General features: G+C 40.4%; 1 protein-coding gene across 4 annotated transcripts in view; it reads left to right on the top strand.

Moving 5' to 3' along the window:
* Positions 1 to 17,758, top strand: part of FAM120B (family with sequence similarity 120 member B) — a 52,268-nt gene extending 34,510 nt beyond the window's left edge. For 2 of the 4 annotated variants that reach the window (XM_060753777.2, XM_067465539.1), the window contains 5 exons: positions 4,499 to 4,705; positions 5,919 to 6,027; positions 7,588 to 7,731; positions 11,107 to 11,167; positions 12,253 to 12,391. In XM_060753777.2, coding sequence (XP_060609760.2) covers positions 4,499 to 4,705; positions 5,919 to 6,027; positions 7,588 to 7,731; positions 11,107 to 11,167; positions 12,253 to 12,265 — 534 coding nt within the window. In that variant the 3' untranslated portion in view covers positions 12,266 to 12,391. Of the gene's footprint in view, positions 1 to 4,498; positions 4,706 to 5,918; positions 6,028 to 7,587; positions 7,732 to 11,106; positions 11,168 to 12,252; positions 12,392 to 15,958 lie in introns of those variants that run through there. The other 2 variants (XM_067465535.1, XR_009629933.2) reach the window with 2 other exon arrangements.
* Positions 17,759 to 18,248: the final 490 nt, after the last annotated feature.

Raw genomic sequence — 18,248 nt, 5'->3', positions numbered from 1 at the left:
AATAGATCCTTACATACCAGAGCTCAACCAATTTCTCTCTTCCCTCATGGGTTAAATGGGATATAGCAACACTAACCAATCAATGCAGTCTTCTCAAAGAGTTCTGCAAAACCTTTGAATCAACCACATTATTAATACCATATTTTAAAATGGAGGTTTGGAAATTCCTATCATTAGAAAGTAAACACACTGCTGTTTCATTCAGTGTGAGTCTGTTTCAGGATAAAGAGATCTAAAATAACCCTGTACCACCTTTGAGACTAAATGAGAACAATAAATACCTAGCATAAGCTTTTGTGTGAATCTGATGAAGTGGACTGGACTTTCTGAAAGCTTATGCTAAACCTTTCTCAGCCTCATATGCTTTTCTCGTTGAATGAATGACCTTTTTAGACATTTAAATATGTAAAGGAATAGCATATAGTAATAAATAGTAGCTATGTTCACTAACCACAAATGGAATCCAGGGTCTTATTATTTATGTTTTTTTTTTTTCCTTTCTGCTGACATAAACTATGATGAAATGAAAATACTTTTAAACTGTTTGAATGCTGATTTGACTTGATTTTCTTATGCAACATTCCTCCTTCATTTATTCCAAAGTGGAAATCTCCACAGAAGGCCACTTGATAGGTTACACACTCTCTCAGGACTTTATCCCATGAACGTCAGCCTCCGTTTCCATGCACTTAGGAAACGGAGCCCCACGGGAGTCCCATGGAGGCCATCACATGACATGAGGATACTTCTGGTGGGAATTTCTTGGGACTCTTGTTTCCTAAGCACATGGTAAGGGAGCCCGAAGCCCATCTTCAAGAGTTGTGTGTTACCCGACTCCAAACAGATTCCAGGCAGGAGACAGTAGGGGAAAGATGCAGGAAAGACAGGTGAAGAAGTGGGATGGCTGGCCATCCCATTTCCCCCCACTTTCCCCTCGCATTCCCCCAGCTTTCCCCTCACCCTGTCTGATGAAGTCCTCAGTCTTAGAAGGAGGCAATGGCAAACTTCCTCTGAATAAAGCTTGAAAAAAGGGTTCCATAAGTCAAAACCAACTTGAAGGCAGGAAACAGCAACTCTAGCAGAATGTTTGACTCTACTTAGTTTCTCTTTTTCTTTTTTCCTCCCCTTCATCCTTCCCAAATTCATCTTTTATAAAAAAAAAATTACTGAATCCGGAGAAAATATGAGCACTTTGGATGATTACAGTATGAAACACTGCCAGAAGACTAGCACTTACAGAATAGTTAGCAGCCCTTGTTAAATCTTATCCTAACTTCTAATGTCGTTGGTGCATAATGGCCTAGATATCCGGGAGTCTGGAATTTTTCCTTCAAGCCAATCTGTACAAGATTGGATGGCAAGAGAAGATAGTGCTTATCTGGTTAATTGTGGCTGTTTGAGCAGCAGTCCATGCTTTTTTTTTTGTGGCAGGTGCTGCCTAGACCAGGGCTTGAGGTGGGGAAAAGGAAAGGAGTGTGAGTCCCTACATGCTCACCTGCCTCCAACTGCTCTTGTGCATGCTCCCCATACACACCTGTCTTCCTGCCCATTATTGTGCAAGACTAGGAATGGTCATTTTCACATCTGCCTAGGTTTTCAGGTGAAAGGCCAGTGGTGAAACTGAGGTGAATCAAGGAATCAGGGACACTGTATTTATGCCACCCTTCCACATAAATTATATTAATAAGCTTCTTCATAATCATATATATACAGGCAGTCCTTGAGTTACAAACATCCAATTTACAAATGACTCATAGTTAAGAATGGGGGTAAGACAAAAGGAAGTGAGATAAATTTACCCCTTGGAAGGGAAATTCACTCCTATAAAGGATTATCATGGGGAAAGGTGTCTCCAATGAAGCTTTATCATCAATCCCTGTTTCCACAAAAAGCCACATTTTTCAAAATCCAATTCTCACAGGGACGGAAAGTGAGGTGAAATCTTCTGAACAGGGCACAGGCAGCAAAACAAACACTGCAGTGGTGTTAACCCTTCCCTATGCTACCAAAGCTATAAAGCTAGTTCATAACTTGGGGACTGCCTGTATGTGTGTATATACAACAGGCATGGGCAAACACTGGCCCTCCAGGAGTTTTGGACTTCCACAATTCCTAAAAGCCCACCTATGAAGATTTTTTTCAAACCCATAATGGCCATTAGCAGGCCCATATGGCAACTGATGTCGCTAGTGTTGTCTTCCTCCTTTTCCCCATCTTTTCCTGGCATAGTTTTCAGATTCCCTTCTTTACATGACAAAATTGGAGTGCAGGAAACTGCTTTCTGGGTGTGCCCCAAAAACCAATCCTTTTATATTTTGGGGGTGAATTTAACTGGTTTGGGTTTGATTAATAAACACAGCCTCTATTTGTACTGAGTTTCTTGCTCTGTTTTGATCTGTGGGTTCTTTTCAGTAGAAAACAGAATTGTAAATTGATCTTGGGATCTTTGTTTAGGTTCACTCCAGAGCCCTGGCTTACAGTAAATATGAGTTTTGTTCAACCAAAGTATCACTTTACACAAATCTGTCCATGAAGCATGGCAAATAAATCTTTCTGAGCATATAAACTGCTGATTTGTTTACTGTTAAATATTTACTATGAAGCATTAGGGCATTTAAGAACTGGTTCTTCTAGTTTTGTCCTTCCAACAGATGCTGTAGTTGGTAAGACTCCCTTCTTTTCAGACATATAGCCTTGACTAAGCAGGAAGGACTTAGCTTAAGCTTTAGTCTTTTTTCTTTTTTTTTCTTTTTTAAGAATCCATATTAAGTGTGTTTTCAAAATAAATGGTATTTTACATTCAGGCAAGTCAGAAGCATGGGAATAGCCTCAATGTTCTACAGCCTGTGGCTGGTGCTAACTCAGTATTTAGTGATGGACACCAAATATAACCACCTTCCAGCAGCTATATTTCACCTAAAAATGCATCTGTTTTCTATTGTTTAAGGCAGTGAGTTAATTTTTAAAATATTAAAATATTGTATTATATTAAATACTTTCCATTACAAGAAAACAAGAAAAACATATACCAAAAAAAGGAGAAAGAAATGGGGAAAAACTCATAGGAAGTAAGAACAAAGAACATAAAGAAAGGAACTTACATTTGACTTCTGACCTTTCAAATTATGGTTGTACATCTTACTCTATAAAATAACCTCTCCAGCTATAAGTACTATTCATATACTTCATTGGAATTTACAGTATTTTGCCATTACATACAATAAGCTTGCTGTTGTGCTCATATATTACATGAATCTTTCATGTTTCATCTCCATTTGATCATCTATCCAAGGAGAAACTATTCTGTTTTCAATTGAATATTAACATTAAAAATCTGTCAAATTATATATTTTACTCCAAAATTTTGTATACTTCCCACAAGTCCACCACATATAATAAACCATCCTGGGTGTAAAAACCTAGACCCATGGATTTTATTCCTGTATTGTCTGACCAGATATCTCAAAGAACCGCCACAAGCAAGATGTAAGCAATAGCACACTACATCATTTTCTCTAGCATCTGCTGTTCAGAACAAACCTGTTTTATTTGCTCCAAACACTGCTGTTGCATTGACTGGTGTAACCCAGAGTTAGGAACGTAACCTTTGTTCTGTTTTTATGTCTGACAGAAGGTTAGTGTGTGCTGTCATATTGAGTCATACACAAGTGATCCTTCTTCTGGTCAGCAAAGAGGAAGAGAGAACATACAAGAAAAGATAGCTACATCTGTTGGATTTGTAATTGCATTTGATTTCTGAGAAGCAAAACAAAACAAAACATCCACATGCAAAATATAAAGATCATATAGTGTTTAGCTGCATCCTTCTGTGGTTTCACTCCAACAGTTCACTGTAGGATTTTCTAGTCTTCAGGAATAAGAAAAAATAATTTTGAGAAACTAACAACTATTATTTATGGTCAAGTTGACTTCAGTTTATCCCTATGAATGAAAGACCTTCAGGAGCCCAGGTCATCAGCTGCCTGATGGAGCAATAGGTTAAACCCGTGTGCTGGCAGGACTGCTGACCTGGTTCATATCGCTGGTTCATATCCAGGGAGCAGGGTGAGCTCCCATCTGTCAACTCCAGCTTCTCATGCGGAGACATGAGAGAAGCCTCCCACAGGATAGTAAAACATCCGGGCATCTGCTGGGCAACATCCTTCTGGGCAACATCCTTGCATCCTGGCCAATGTCACTCCTGACATGAAAAACAAAAAGAGCTGCCCTCAAAAAACAACATATGTTCAGCTAAACATATGGATAATTTTGATGTTTTTCAGAACTCCAGCTAAGGGATGTTCAAACTGTACTGTGTTATTTATTATCATGTCATTCACTAACATTCCTGCCATAAATCACAATACTGGAATAAGAAAATAATGTCTGCTAAAATGGAAAATTTAGAAAGATGTTCTCCTTGCTATATTGTAACAGAAATATGTTCGGTGTAAACAAAACGTCTAGCTGACCTTCTTTCTTACTGAACTCTCACCAGCTTGCCCAGGTTGACTCAAGAGCTGTGCAGCTTGGTTCGCTCTTTGTCCGGGGCCTGTGTGTACTGCTTATGGCCAACAGCGCCTGTGGTTTCCCCTTCAGAATGGACAGTTTGATGCCCTGGCAAGTATTCGATGGGAAACTTTTTCAGCGGAAATACCAGCAGGCTCATAGAGGATGCTCTTTCCATGAGCTCTTGGAAGGCAATGTAAGTGCATAAGCGTAATCACAGTTGTGAGAGAGAGAAAAAATATATTTTTGCTTTAAAAACATCAAAATACTATATTGATTGGCATCCTGTTAATGGCACTTGCACCTGTGTAGTACACTTTTTTTGTCACAAAGGAAGTGAAAATCGTCTGTTGACCATGCAGTGACCAAACTCCCCCAGAAAGACCACATTTTAAGCTGCTGTAGCTCTTAACATGAGCATTAACAGCCCAATGGAGAGCAAGGGGTGGAATGTGGCAGAGCAGAGTTCACCTTTGCTCCTATCACTGAGTATATGACAATGGCAGAATCTGCTGCAACCTCCAGAGACTCACCAGCAGATCCTGAAGAAGGCTTGTTACTGTATATCCAACTGTAGGAACATATGTGGACTATGTTCTGCCTATGCACACCACTTAGCAATAGCTAATAAATGGTTCTGGGGAGTAGCTATAGTGGCTTTAAAGGCAGGATAGAGAAGGGGAGAGGGAGAGGTGTCATATTTATGCTTATGCCAAACATTATAACATATCTCTTCATCCAGGATTGTGAGCTATATATCTATTTCTCATAGCTAAGATAGGGACTTTATCTGACTTACTTATCTCTCCATCACCCATAAATGAAAAACCATCTTGCCAAATAGAAAAGAGATCCAGATGGTACTTTTCTTCTGCCACTGCAGTAGTAAATCATATTTATAGACATGATCATTTTCATGATCATATGAAACATTACAAAACAATAATCATACAGTAATAAACAAGTCAAGGTTTATGAAGCCACGGCAAAGCAATATGGCTGCACACCACATTTCTCCACACATATATAGAGTGAGTGGGAAGCCAAAGCCAATAAGTACATCTAGTCTAAACTGGTCTGCATATTTGGGAACTCAAACTTGAGACTGAATTCTTAATTAAGTTTGGTGTGAATTAGCTGAATTTGAAGAACCGTACCTCTCTTTACGAGCTTGTCAAATAAGTACGATAATCTGGGGAGGGTCTTCAACCTGTTCCACCTCAAGTGCTTGTAGTGGGAACAAGAGAGAGGGCCTCTTCGGTGGCTGGTCCCATAGTTTGGAATTCCCTCCCAAGAGAAACCAGGATGGCCTTTAATGGTAACAATAATAGAATGTTTTCAATCCCGTCGAGATAGTTTGTCTCAACAAGACGAAGAATTTGCCTCTGTCCCCATTTTCCTATCTACAGAAATCATGGCTCACCAAGTTCCAGAATCTGATGTCCCTTATTTGCAAAGCATGCACAGCAAAAGGAAGAAACATCCAGAATAGACCGCAACTGACTAGCTCAGTGACAGGTAGGTATCACGTGAGCTCTTTGGTAAGCCCAACTCTGCTACTCCTTCCCACCTACTAAGGAGGCTGTTCAGGTCCTGAACCGGTGCTTGGCCGCTGTATCAGACTGGATGAGGGCTAACAAATTGAAACTGAATCCAGACAAGACAGAGGCACTCCTGGTCAGTCGAAAGGCCGAACAGGGCTTAGGGTTACAGCCTGTGTTAGATGGGGTTACACTCCCCCTGAAGACGCAGGTTTGCAGCTTGGGTGTGATCCTGGATTCATCGCTGAGCCTGGAACCCCAGGTTTCGGCGGTGACCAGGGGAGCATTTGCACAACTAAAACTTGTGCGCCAGCTGCGCCTGTACCTTGGGAAGTCTGACTTGGCCACGGTAGTCCACGCTCTGGTTACATCCCGCATAGATTACTGCAACGCGCTCTACGTAGGGTTGCCTTTGAAGACGGCCCGGAAGCTTCAAATGGTCCAGCGTGCAGCAGCCAGGTTGCTAACAGGAGCGGCGCTCAGGGAGCATACAGCTCCTCTGCTGCATCAGCTCCACTGGCTGCCAGTTTGCTACCGGGCCCAATTCAAAGTGCTGGCTTTAGCCTATAAAGCCCTAAACGGTTTTGGCCCAGCCTACCTATCCGAACGCATCTCTTCCTATGAACCCTCCAGGAAGTTAAGATCATCTGAGGAGGCCCTGCTCTCGATCCCGTCTGCTTCGCAAGCACGCTTGGCGGGGACGAGAGAGAGGGCCTTCTCTGTGGTGGCCCCTCGGCTGTGGAACACCCTGCCTAGGGATATTAGATCAGCCCCCTCCCTCCTGGCTCTTTGAGCAGGCATTCGGAACCCCGGAATAGTCAAGCTTGAGATGGTGAATGACCCAGGAACGGCCAAGACGACGAAACGGATGAGGATTGGAATGAGAGGATATAGCTCTTTTTAAATTGTTATTGCACTGTCTTTTTTGTCTAAATGCACTTAATTGTTTTTGCTTTTGTATTGTATTGATGGCATCGAATTGTGCCGATATGTAGACCGCCCTGAGTCGCCTGCGGGCTGATATGGGTGCGATATAAGTGATGTAAAAATAAATAAATAAATAAAAGCCCAGTGTTTTGACAGTATTTATTACCCCTTTTCAGGAAGCAAATGGCCTCCAATGTTTTGGAGTGATTTCTGGTTAAAATAAATAATTTTGAGCAAAAGTTTGCTATTTGTGATGTTTAAAGGAACTTGGTGCAATTATAGTTGCTGTGTAAGCTGTGTGTTGATATAGATACAAACTGGAATTAAGGGGTACATGGTAGATAATGTGAATACTATTCCATGTCATAAATAGCAAGCATTCTGTATAGACACATGGGAAATCTCGACTGGCACTTTATGCAGGAAAATAGACATCTGTGTTTGTGTAAAATGGAACAGTGTACATAAAATGTGTGCTTGATTTTCTCCACACAAGCGTTTTATGTCTGTCGCTCAAAGCATGTCCCAAGTTTTCCTGGGAAACTGCAAAATGGGAATTGCAAGGGTTGTTTGGACTGCCATTATCAAGAGAAGGAAATTTATTTTTCAGAGAGACGAGAAGGAGCGGAAGGTTCACACTTTCCAAATCGAGGCAGAACTCACACTTACCCTTACTCTCATCACCACCAAAACAGGGAAGGGCAATGGAGAGGCCCTCCAACAACTGGCTATTCATCTGAATCTCAGCATTCAGGTAAAAATAACATCTTACAAGATCCTGTTGTTTTATGGGGTGAAGTTATGAAAAACATGAATTGTACATTTAGATCCAACTGAATCACTTCATTTTGCAATATTTGTTGCATGAGGATTTGAAATGTGTTTGGATTTTTGGAGCCAGTTTGGTGTAGTGGTTCCACTATGACTCTGGGTTAGAATCCCTGCTTCACCATGGGGACCCATTGGATGGATGTCCTTGGAGATGTCACATTCACTCAGCCTCTAAGGAAGGCAGTGGCAATCCCCCTTTAAACAAATCTTGCCAAGAAAGTTCTACGACAAGGTTGTTTTAGGGTGGAAATTGATGTGAATGTGTACAGAACAACAACATAGGCAGTATCCTTCTACAAGTGGTTTTCCCATTTTCACAAAATCACAATCCAGCCAAACTATGGCAGCAACATTAAACTGAATTTGCGGCAAGGTGAGGACCACTGTTTTTTTCAGTTACTAAAAAAAGTTAATTAAACATATTGCTCTTCTACACTGCCATATAATCCAGGTTATCAAAGCAGATAATCCACATTATCTGCTTTGAATTGGATTATATGAGTCTACACTGCTATATAATCCATTACAGAGCAGATAATCTGGATTTTATGTGGCGGTGTAAAAGGGGCATTATTATTTTGTATCAAATAAGTATAAAACTGATAAAAATAGAAGGAGTGCAAGTGGCTAAATATATTTTGACCAAAAATGGGCAACAGCGACCGCAATGTCTGTGGCTTTAAGCAATTCTTCCTCTTCCTCTACACATGAGGCAGGGCCTTTTGGACAAGACTACAGGTGCGGAGTTATTTGTTCTGCTCCACAGTTGCACAAGGGCCTTAAAGAGCCATTGAGTTGAACCTAGACAGACATAGGTTTAGAATAGACTCAGTGAAATGAATAAAACTTATAACTGCCTTTAGTCCTAGTAATTGCAATGGGTCTACCCTAAATATGATCAAACTTGGTTCCACTCCAGTAGAAGTAGGCACTCACATCAGTGTAAAACATTACCTTATTTTCTAAGCTTTCCCCACAAATATATGTGAACTGCCCCTGTTTGAACAAAAGCTTTCTGTGTTTGTTTGTTTTTTCACATTCTTAAAGAATTTCAGTGGCCTGCTGCTGATAGCCTGTAGTTTCAGATTCTAATTTGTGCTCCAATTCAGTAAAGTATGGCTGAGCTTTTGTGCAGGATTTCTCTGTAATGGTTCTTGGACATACTTGAAAGTGAGCTTACAATTGCAGGAAAGACTGTTTGTCTTTCAAGCCTATTTCAATGAGACAATTAAAATATCACGCTTAATTGTCTGTAATTTTCCTCCATGTCTCTGCCACAGTTTGGCAACCCTATATTAATCCTCTTGTAAACACCAGGCTTAGAGCACGTGTTCATTTAGCAACTGGAAAAACAGACGTTTAATTCTCCATTTTAAACAAATGACCTTCTAACCCAGTCTTGCATATGGCCAGTTTTTCCGTAATATAGAAGGATTATATCAACAGACTTGGCCTAGCTTTTTCAGAATATGGAATGAAAGGGGCAGCAAAACCAATGTTTTTGTACTCCCTGAGGTTTTCTGAGAAGAGGCTGAGCTTCCTTCCTGGGAAGAGGGACAGGTTACCCCCCCCACACACACACACACACACACACATGCACACACACACTCTTACTCAGTTAGAAGAAATGATAGAAACAAGTCACTATTTGCACATTCAACTCATTGTTTCTGGCCCCATCTGCACTGCCATATAATGGAGTTTCATAATGCAGTTTAATTGTAGACTCATATAATTCAGTTCAGTGCAATTAAAATGCATTATGAAACTGCATTGTATAGCAATGTAGATGAACCATCACAGAGGTTAAGATCTTCTGGGAAGCCCTGTTCTTGGTCCCACCTGCTTCGCGAATGTGGTTGGTGGGGAAGAGAGACAGGGCAGTGGTGGCTCCCTGACTCTGGAATTCTCTCCCCAGTGTGATTAGATCAGCACCCTCCCTCCTGGCCTTTAGAAAGAGAACAAAGACATGGTTATGAAACCAAACTTTTAACTAGTAAAGTAACTGAGTACAAGAAGTAAATATGGAATATGAGTAATTGACATCTGGAATGGCCCAGTCTACGAGTTTCGGTCATGTGATTATAATGTTTTTATTAGGTGTTTTTAATTTTGATACTTCATGGTTATATGTCCTATTATCTTGTGGTGAATTTGCCCTATTGTATTTTATGCTTAGTCTTACGCTGTTTGATTTATGATTTGGTTTATGTATGTAAGGCATTGAATTTGGCCATTGTTTTTTTGTAAATCGCTTTGAGTCCCCCCCCCCCCCCCCAGGAGTAAGAAAAGCGGTATATAAATGCTGTAAATAAATAAATAAATAAATGGGACTTCAGACTCAACTCAGCATCACAGCAGGCACTGTGAAAACAAAACTCCTCTTCAATTCACACAGAAACACTCTCAAGTGTTGCTCCACATAGGGACTTTATTCCACCTTGTAAGTGAGGCAACCCCAAAAAATGACCAGCTAAAAGCTGTACGGGCAGAGCTGGGTTGACAAAGGACTTTATTTCATCCTGTGGCGTTCACACAATCACTGATTCCTGCAATGTAATGCAACAGTCATCCTTGTTATCCTACTTGGTATTACTTCGGCAATCACAATGCTTCACAGTTCCATAAATCCCATGGCTGGATTTCCTGTTGGGGTGGCAAATCTTTCCCCCCACAGTTTCATACCTTTTAATTATTTTTAAATGGAGCTTTTCAGTTTCACAAACTTTCTTTGAAAAAAAAAACTTCCTGTTTTAATTACTGGGAAAGGGAATGGGGGAGAGCTGGACAATCCTGCCTCCTGATGTCATTTTTGTGCCAACTTGCCAGCATAGAAGTACCTAGAGATGATCACACAGGTGAGTCCCAGGACCATGGTGGGGTTGGGGCTATTAGTGGGTTTTTCCTGTCAGTAGTAAGAGACAGTTGTGTCTCATGGAGGTATCAGATTAGTAACAGGTAGTGCACTACATTGGTTTGCCGCTCTGTCCAATGAAATTCAAAGTAGATGTGTTTCTGGGCAATACCTCTTCAACAGAAAATTTGCTATCAGAGGCAGAAAAACCAGGAAAGAATAGGAATAGGAATCTTTGCCACAAAAAGGAGGGGTAGTTAAATATATTTCAGTAAACTTTTTATTCAACACTATAAATATACACAGGAAAAATAAACTCAGGAATTATTTTGATGGAATGTATGTTACTGAAATAAACTAAAATAATTTCCACAGCATTAGAAGAAGGAAGATTGTCATTCTGGTATCTCAACATTAAAAACTACCTTCTTTTTCACCCCTCAGGTTTAAGATACAGATCAAGACATCAGCCATCAAGGGGACAGAGATTCCAGCTTGCACCTCGGTAAATAGCTGTAATAGAAAGTAACAAAAGTCAGAAGTGAATGTATTGTTTCATTATAATATCCGAAATGAAGTTGTTTAGAATTTTAGACATATTTCTAAAAGAGTTGTTTGATTCATTCTTTCCTTTTCTTCATTTCTATTTGCATCTTGCTTGATTATAACTAATGTATGAGAATTCTGCTTCACTAAAACAATTAGAAAAATAACAGTTGGTAAGACTGAGTCCCAGAGCTACTCACTAAAGCAAGGATAGGAATGGTGCAACCTTTCAGGTGTTGTTGGATTGCAACTCTCAACATAGCAAATGCTGAGGGATGCTGACAGTTGATGTTCAATCAAAACTGGAAACCTATGTTCCCATGTCTGCACCAAGGGTTCCTATCACCTGATGCTTCCAGCTTTGTTCTGCCACATATGGCAGCGAGCATGGAGGGCCCACTCCCATGGAAAAATTAGTCTAGAGAATTGTTGCTGCAGTCACATTCGTCTGAATGCATCTACACATTAGAATTAATGCAGTTTGACACCACTAACTGCCATTACTTAATGGTATGAAATCATGGAAATTGTAGTTTTACAAGGTCTTTAGCCTTCTCCACTAAAGAGTGCAGGTGCCTCACCAAACTACAAATCCCCAGGATTTCATAGGATTGAAACATGGCAGTTAAAGTCAAACTCCATTAATTCTACAGTGTAGCTGCAGCCCTTATTCTTACTTGCCATCAACTGGGTTTCAACTTATGGCAAGCCTGTAAATGAGAAACTTGCAAGACAACCTGCTATCGACAGCCCTACTCAGATCCTTGCAAAGTCAGGGCTGTGGTTTCCTTGGTGCTGTCTAGGTTTAATACATTAAATTGGTATTATCTGTATTCCTTCATGACCATTTATTTACCGTGGTAAGAGAGGCTCACTCATGTAGTTCTAAATTATGAAACACACACAGTTACGTTATTATTCTATATAATTATGCATTATTTTCAAGAGCTTTTCCTTTCTATCTGTATGTATGTATGTGTGAGTGTGTTTGTGTCCATACGGTTTCTTCATTTTTGCCTTATCATGGTTTATTTCTGTTTGTAGATGGCCCAGATGACTCATCCGTGGAATGGAATGAAGATAAGAAGTTCTCATTGTGTATGAAAAAGCAATGATTGATAGTAATAAACTAGTTTATTTTGTAGAAAGAATGGTTAGGCACAATATAACTTTTTAAATATCAGTTATGCTTTGATCTTGATGTTATGCCTTGATGCTTTAAAGTGTGTGTGTATGTATATGTATTATATGTGTGTGTATGAACACATCAAGATGAAAAACTACAAAACTCACAAAAATTAAAGACAATAATATAATAATGCATAAACTAAAAAAAACCACGAACCACTATCATAAACACAGAGAAAATACTAAAATCTACTAATGTTAGTGGATTTAAAAAAGACCCGCCGGGAAGTTATAATTATCAAATACAGGCAGTCCTCAAGTTACAAACAAGATAGGTACTGTAGTTCTGTTCTTAAGCTGAATTTATATGTAAGTTGGTACAGATACATTTTTAAGTGTACACACCAGCCATACACACACGCGCGCACACGCCTGCAAGCAAGCTTTGGATAGCATAGGGAAGGGTTAATACTACTGTAATGTTTCTTTTGCTCTTTGTACTCCTGTTCAGAAGACCTCGCTTTCTCTCCCTATGACAATTGCATTTTGAACATTTTGGCTTGTTCTGGGAACAAGGATTGGTGATAAAGCTTCAGTTGGGAAACCTTTTCCCCATGATAACTCTTTCAGGGGTGAATTTCCCTTCCGAGGAGTAGAGTTCTTCTCACTTCCTATTGTCTCAGCCCCGTTCTTAAGCCTGAGTTGTATGTAAATTAGATGTTTGTAATTCAGAGGTTGCCTGCATAATTTGTGTATGTATGTACAGCAAATTATTTAACATTGTACAGTGGTCATGTTCTGCTGAAAATGGTAGAAGTTAATTGTTGAATGGTGAGTCAATATCATACTCTATCAATATGTATCGTACTTTTGGAAAACAGATATGTTTGTTCCATAGCTTAATCCTTAAGCTAGCTCGTTGCTCTTGACTGCTCTGGATGAGCCTGCTTTATCACTACTGTGGAAATAAGACTAAATTGATGCAAGATTGGGTTCTGAAATTATAAGGGTGATTACGGCAGGCTCCCCACATATTCAGGTTTGATTATTCACAGATTTGATTAAAAATTGATTTTGGAAAATCTTGCTTCTCTGGTGACTCTGGGCCCTTCTATACAGCCCCATAACCCAGAATATCAAGGCAGGAAATCCCACATTATCTGAGTGTGAACTCAGATAACCCAGTTCAAAGCAGATATTGTGGGATTTTCGGCCTTGGTATTTTGGGATATAGGGCTGTGTGGAAGGGCCCTCTATAGTCAAATTCCACCAAAGGCCTTGTTGAAGAATCCAGAGATCCCTAGAGAGAACAGTCTCTAACTCAGTGGTTCTCAACCTGTGGGTCCCCGGGTGTTTTGCCCTACAACTCCGAGATATCCCAGCCAGTTTACCAGTGGTTAGGCTTTCTGGAAGTTGAAGACCAAAACATCTGGGGATCCATAGGTTGCTCTAACTAGTTGTAGGTCTTCCAGTGAGAAAGATGACTCTAGAGTTACGTGGCAGGGTCTAGGGATTCTAAGGTGTTCTCTGTGTTGAAAAAATAGTTGGTTTTTAATTCTTTTTTTTTCTTTTTTTCTCCCATGCTGACATGGGAGTCTGGAGTCCTAATCCCAGCAAATGTGAAGGGCTAGCAGTGGTACCCTTTCCTTTGCCTCAGGTGGTCAAATGTCTTAGGTTGTTGGGCTATAGCTATGGGCGAGCGGAAAGCAAAAAAAGAGCCTTGAAATTTTCCATTCCTTCCTGGAGAGATAGAAATCCTTGTTGGGGGGCGATGCTCTCATTTTATCTCTCCTGGTATCCGCTTTCAAATAGGGCCCAAGAAAGACATGTTAATTCTGTCAATAGACATCATTTTGTTAAGTTGAGTGTTGGACACCAAGGTGTAGCATTGCCTGCATTCACATCTGCATGTCACAACTGACATAAAGGAGCACTTAACAAGTGCAAATCCCAGCCCAGGACTTTTGTCACTGCCTTGAAGAGGCACATAATTTTGTGTCATCTTACAAACCCAGCCCCACACGGTTACCAAGGCGCGGAGAGGGGGTTTGCATCTGGGAATGGTTGCTTTTGTGGGGGAGAAAATCAGCACATACAATAACTGTCACGATTGGACCATGATTGCAAATTGTACCAACAAAGTGACTGTGACTGCTTAAGAACCGATCTTGGGAAAGGCTCTGCTTAGACATTTTGAATTCCTTTCTACGGTTCCTGGAAAGTGCAGCTGGCCCAGGGCCTTTATCTCGAAAAGCGAAAGGATCATTCCCCTTTGCAGCAGCGCTTCCACTTACTGGGGCCTACCAGTAGCAATTTGCAACAATAGAGGAACAAAGCTGCCATTTGACCTAGAATACAATTTTCAACTAATTAATAAAGTGACCATTAGAGCCCAAGGGGATAATAACAGGAGTAAGAGCAAATTACTGTGCTAACTAATGCTTGTTAAGGGGGTGCAAAGGAGAAACGGTCATTGTATTGCAAATGTCTTGAGGCTCTATTCTTTTTCTCTCTTTACCACCCCCCTCCACCTAATACTCTTAAAGTGCTCCCACTCAACACTTGCTCCTTGTAGGACCCTTGCAAACATGTAAGAATTAGCCCTTCAAAGATCAATCAGGATCTAATTGTTGCTAACAAAGTGCCACCTGGTGAGAACTGTTACAATATACCTTCATTACAAAGCATTCAGTCTCTGAGCCCCACAACTACAGTAAAGGGAAGGGGTGAAGGGAGTGACTCTATTGCCCCTGCTGTTCCTGGGCACCTGCGATGCTTGTAAAAGACTTCAAGGCAAAGGAAAATGTGCTCTTTGCACTGCATTGAGTTAGCTCTGTTAGGTCCATGCTACCTTAGAATGGTTCTTTCAGATGTGTGTTTCTCCATAAGCAGTGTAGTCTCTTTGTTGACCAGTGAAATATCACAATTATTGTTATTATTTTGTGCCTTTATGTCATTTTCTACTTAGGGCAACCCTAGCACCAAGTTTTCTGCAGCTGAGAGCATGTGTCTCACCCAAGACCAGGAAAGGGGTTTTCTTGGCAGAGGGAGGAATTGAACCCTGATCTCCAGAGTCATAATCCAATGCTTGAACCACTGCATCACACTGGTGCTCATAATGGAGCCTAATAATTCCAGAATATAACTAGATCTGCCCAAATATAAGACAGTTTGCAGTATTTATGTGTCTTTCCTTAGAAACAAACCAATCAAAGGAAAACATTTTAAACATGCTGCCTTCAGGTGTGGTGGTGGACAGTGCAGTTTCATCTCAAATTTGGGAGGCGGCGGCCGGGGGGGGGGGGGGGGGAGATGCTACTCCAATTGGCTTTTGCTTGAAGTGGAAAAAAGCCCACCTAGACCCATGATGACCTAACCCTGCCTTAGGACAAAAAAGCAAATATAACTATAAATAAAGGGGGAAAATAAAGGAAATATAAAATAAAGGAAACAATGGGCAGCTTAGGAATAGTAAGGGAAAGTGGAGAGAGGATGAAAATCCCACCCCCTGGTATTTCTTTACTGCCAACATGCTGGCATAGAAATGGGACCCATGACACTAAGGTAGGTGTCAGAAATGTTGTGATATTGTGAGTTATTGACTGGTTTTACATGTTAATAGGTGAGAATGGGAGAATCATGAGAGGGGGAAGGACACAAGTGATGGTCCAGCTGCAATGCAAGAAGGAATGGATGACATTTTCTATTTCTGCTTCGTAACATCTATGTCAGAGGCAAAAGAAGAGAGTGCAGGCTGGACTAGAACTCGCAACAGCAAAAATCAACAGGACTGACTGAGCATGGGCCTCAGGCAACGACTCCCTGACAGACCCAGCCTTTACAAGCCAAAATGAAAAGAGGCCTATCCCTGGATAGGATATTTTACTTGATTATGGTATTGCTTTATACCTATGGAAGATGAAGTTTTCATTTCCTATTAACACACATACACCTTGCCTTGAAATCCCTTTTGGGTTGCACACACGAGCACAACACTGTCAACTCTGTTTGATTTACTTACAGTACAATAATACGACAATTCTGCGGCAGACTCAGTCATAGCTGACTTTTGTCGAATGCACACTCCTGTGTGTTGACTGTCTTGCTATGGTAAGTCATCATTGGAAGGACAACCAGACAAATAGGACCGGCAGGACTGATAAATGTGGACTGATAAATGTGGAAGGAAACTCTGAACTATGAGATAGCGAACATTGACCGGCAATAAGGAGGAATTGGTTTGTATCAGTTTGTATGAAATTTTATTGGTTTTTAGCAGGCTTAGATGTAATGTATTGTTGTTGTTTGTTAATTTGCGTTATTCTGTTTTATTGTTGTTGTATGTTACGGGCATCAAATTGTGCCTTGGATGTGTAAGCCGCCCTGAGTCCCCTTCAGGATGAGAAGGGCGGGGTAAAAGTAAACCAAATAATAAATAAATAATTGAATTCACCCATGGCAGCCCCATATTAGCTGAAAGTCCCAGGTTCAATGTTGGGATAAATCAACACAGAGATTCTACTACCAGGTTAGCAATATGTTTTCCTAATTATGTCATGTTTCGGGTCCAACTGGTTTACTTTGAACTACAACTTGGCAACATCATTTTAAAAAAAATGAAAACTCCCTGAATCCCATGCTGGATAAATAACTGATAAGTTAATTTACACAAATTATAGTTAAGATTAACCCCCAGTTTTCTAGAGTCCATCTAGAAGGCAAGCTACAATTAATAATACATGAATGCCAATGCTTCTAAGCTCTTCTTTGCATTGATGAAAGAAAGCAAGCAGCAGGGGGTGTATAAACCTGGGGGGAGTATAGTTCATTCTTATCATGATAAATGATCATTTTTCATGAACTCTGAATGTGACCCTTGACTTTAGTTTTCAATGAGCACTGCCTGTGGTTCATATTGTCAAGACTAGAGGAAAGAATCGTAGAAATCTTGAGTTTTTGGTACCTCTGTGTATATATAATGGGAAGTGCGTCTCTTAAGGATTCTCCATCAAATTGGCAAAGTTATTATCAGGTTGGAATAGCTATGCTCTCCATAGTGATGCAACTTTAAAGTTTCGAGGGGGAAAATGCTGAGCTGCTTTTAATGATTTCATTGATCAGTTGCAGAAAACTGTTCTTCCTTTAGATTCTGTTTGACATTGACAGGGTTTCTTTCTTTGTCCATATCAGAAACAAAGAATGATAAATATAGTACAAACATAGCTAAACCTGGTATAATATGGCAAGAGGTAATGTATGTAATACTCTCCTGTGTGTGAATTTCTCCCTCTAGTCCTGCAGAACTCATTCTGACAATGGTGATCTTCCACACATGCTCTTACCACCCTTCCCCCTTTGAATTTATTGACTTTATGAATAGAAATGATTGGTGTTTAGTAAAATATTTTACTTGTCTCCTTGATTGTTTGGCTGTGGTACTGTTCTATGCCTATAGGAGGCCAAGTTTTCATTTCCCATTAACACACATACACCTTGCCTTGAAACCCCTTTTGGGTTGCGCACACCAGCACAACACTGTCAACTCTGTTTAGCTTTCATTTACTTACAGTACAGTGATACGACAATTCTGTGGCAGACTCAGTCATAGCTGACTTTTGTCGAATGCACGCTCCTGTCTGTTGACTGTCTTGCTATGTTAAGTCATCAATGAATTCACCTCATGGCGGCCCCACATTAGCCCATTACAAGACTGTGTGAAAGTGCCTTAGGTCTGTTCTTCTACTGACACACAGAAGATGGATGGAGATACATTAGCATTAGAGAGAAGCGCTTGTGGAAGTCTTCCATGCATCACTGGGAGAAGAGCACAGCATATCTATTATAGCTTACCAAAGAGAATGTGTGAATATTATACAGTAGTTATATTTTTCTTCATGAATTTTATCATCCCT

This window comes from Anolis sagrei, chromosome 1 (genome assembly GCF_037176765.1).
Source record: "Anolis sagrei isolate rAnoSag1 chromosome 1, rAnoSag1.mat, whole genome shotgun sequence".
Lineage (NCBI taxonomy): Eukaryota > Metazoa > Chordata > Lepidosauria > Squamata > Dactyloidae > Anolis > Anolis sagrei.
Note: the sequence above shows the minus strand (reverse complement) of the source record. Positions and strands in the feature narration are given on the sequence as shown.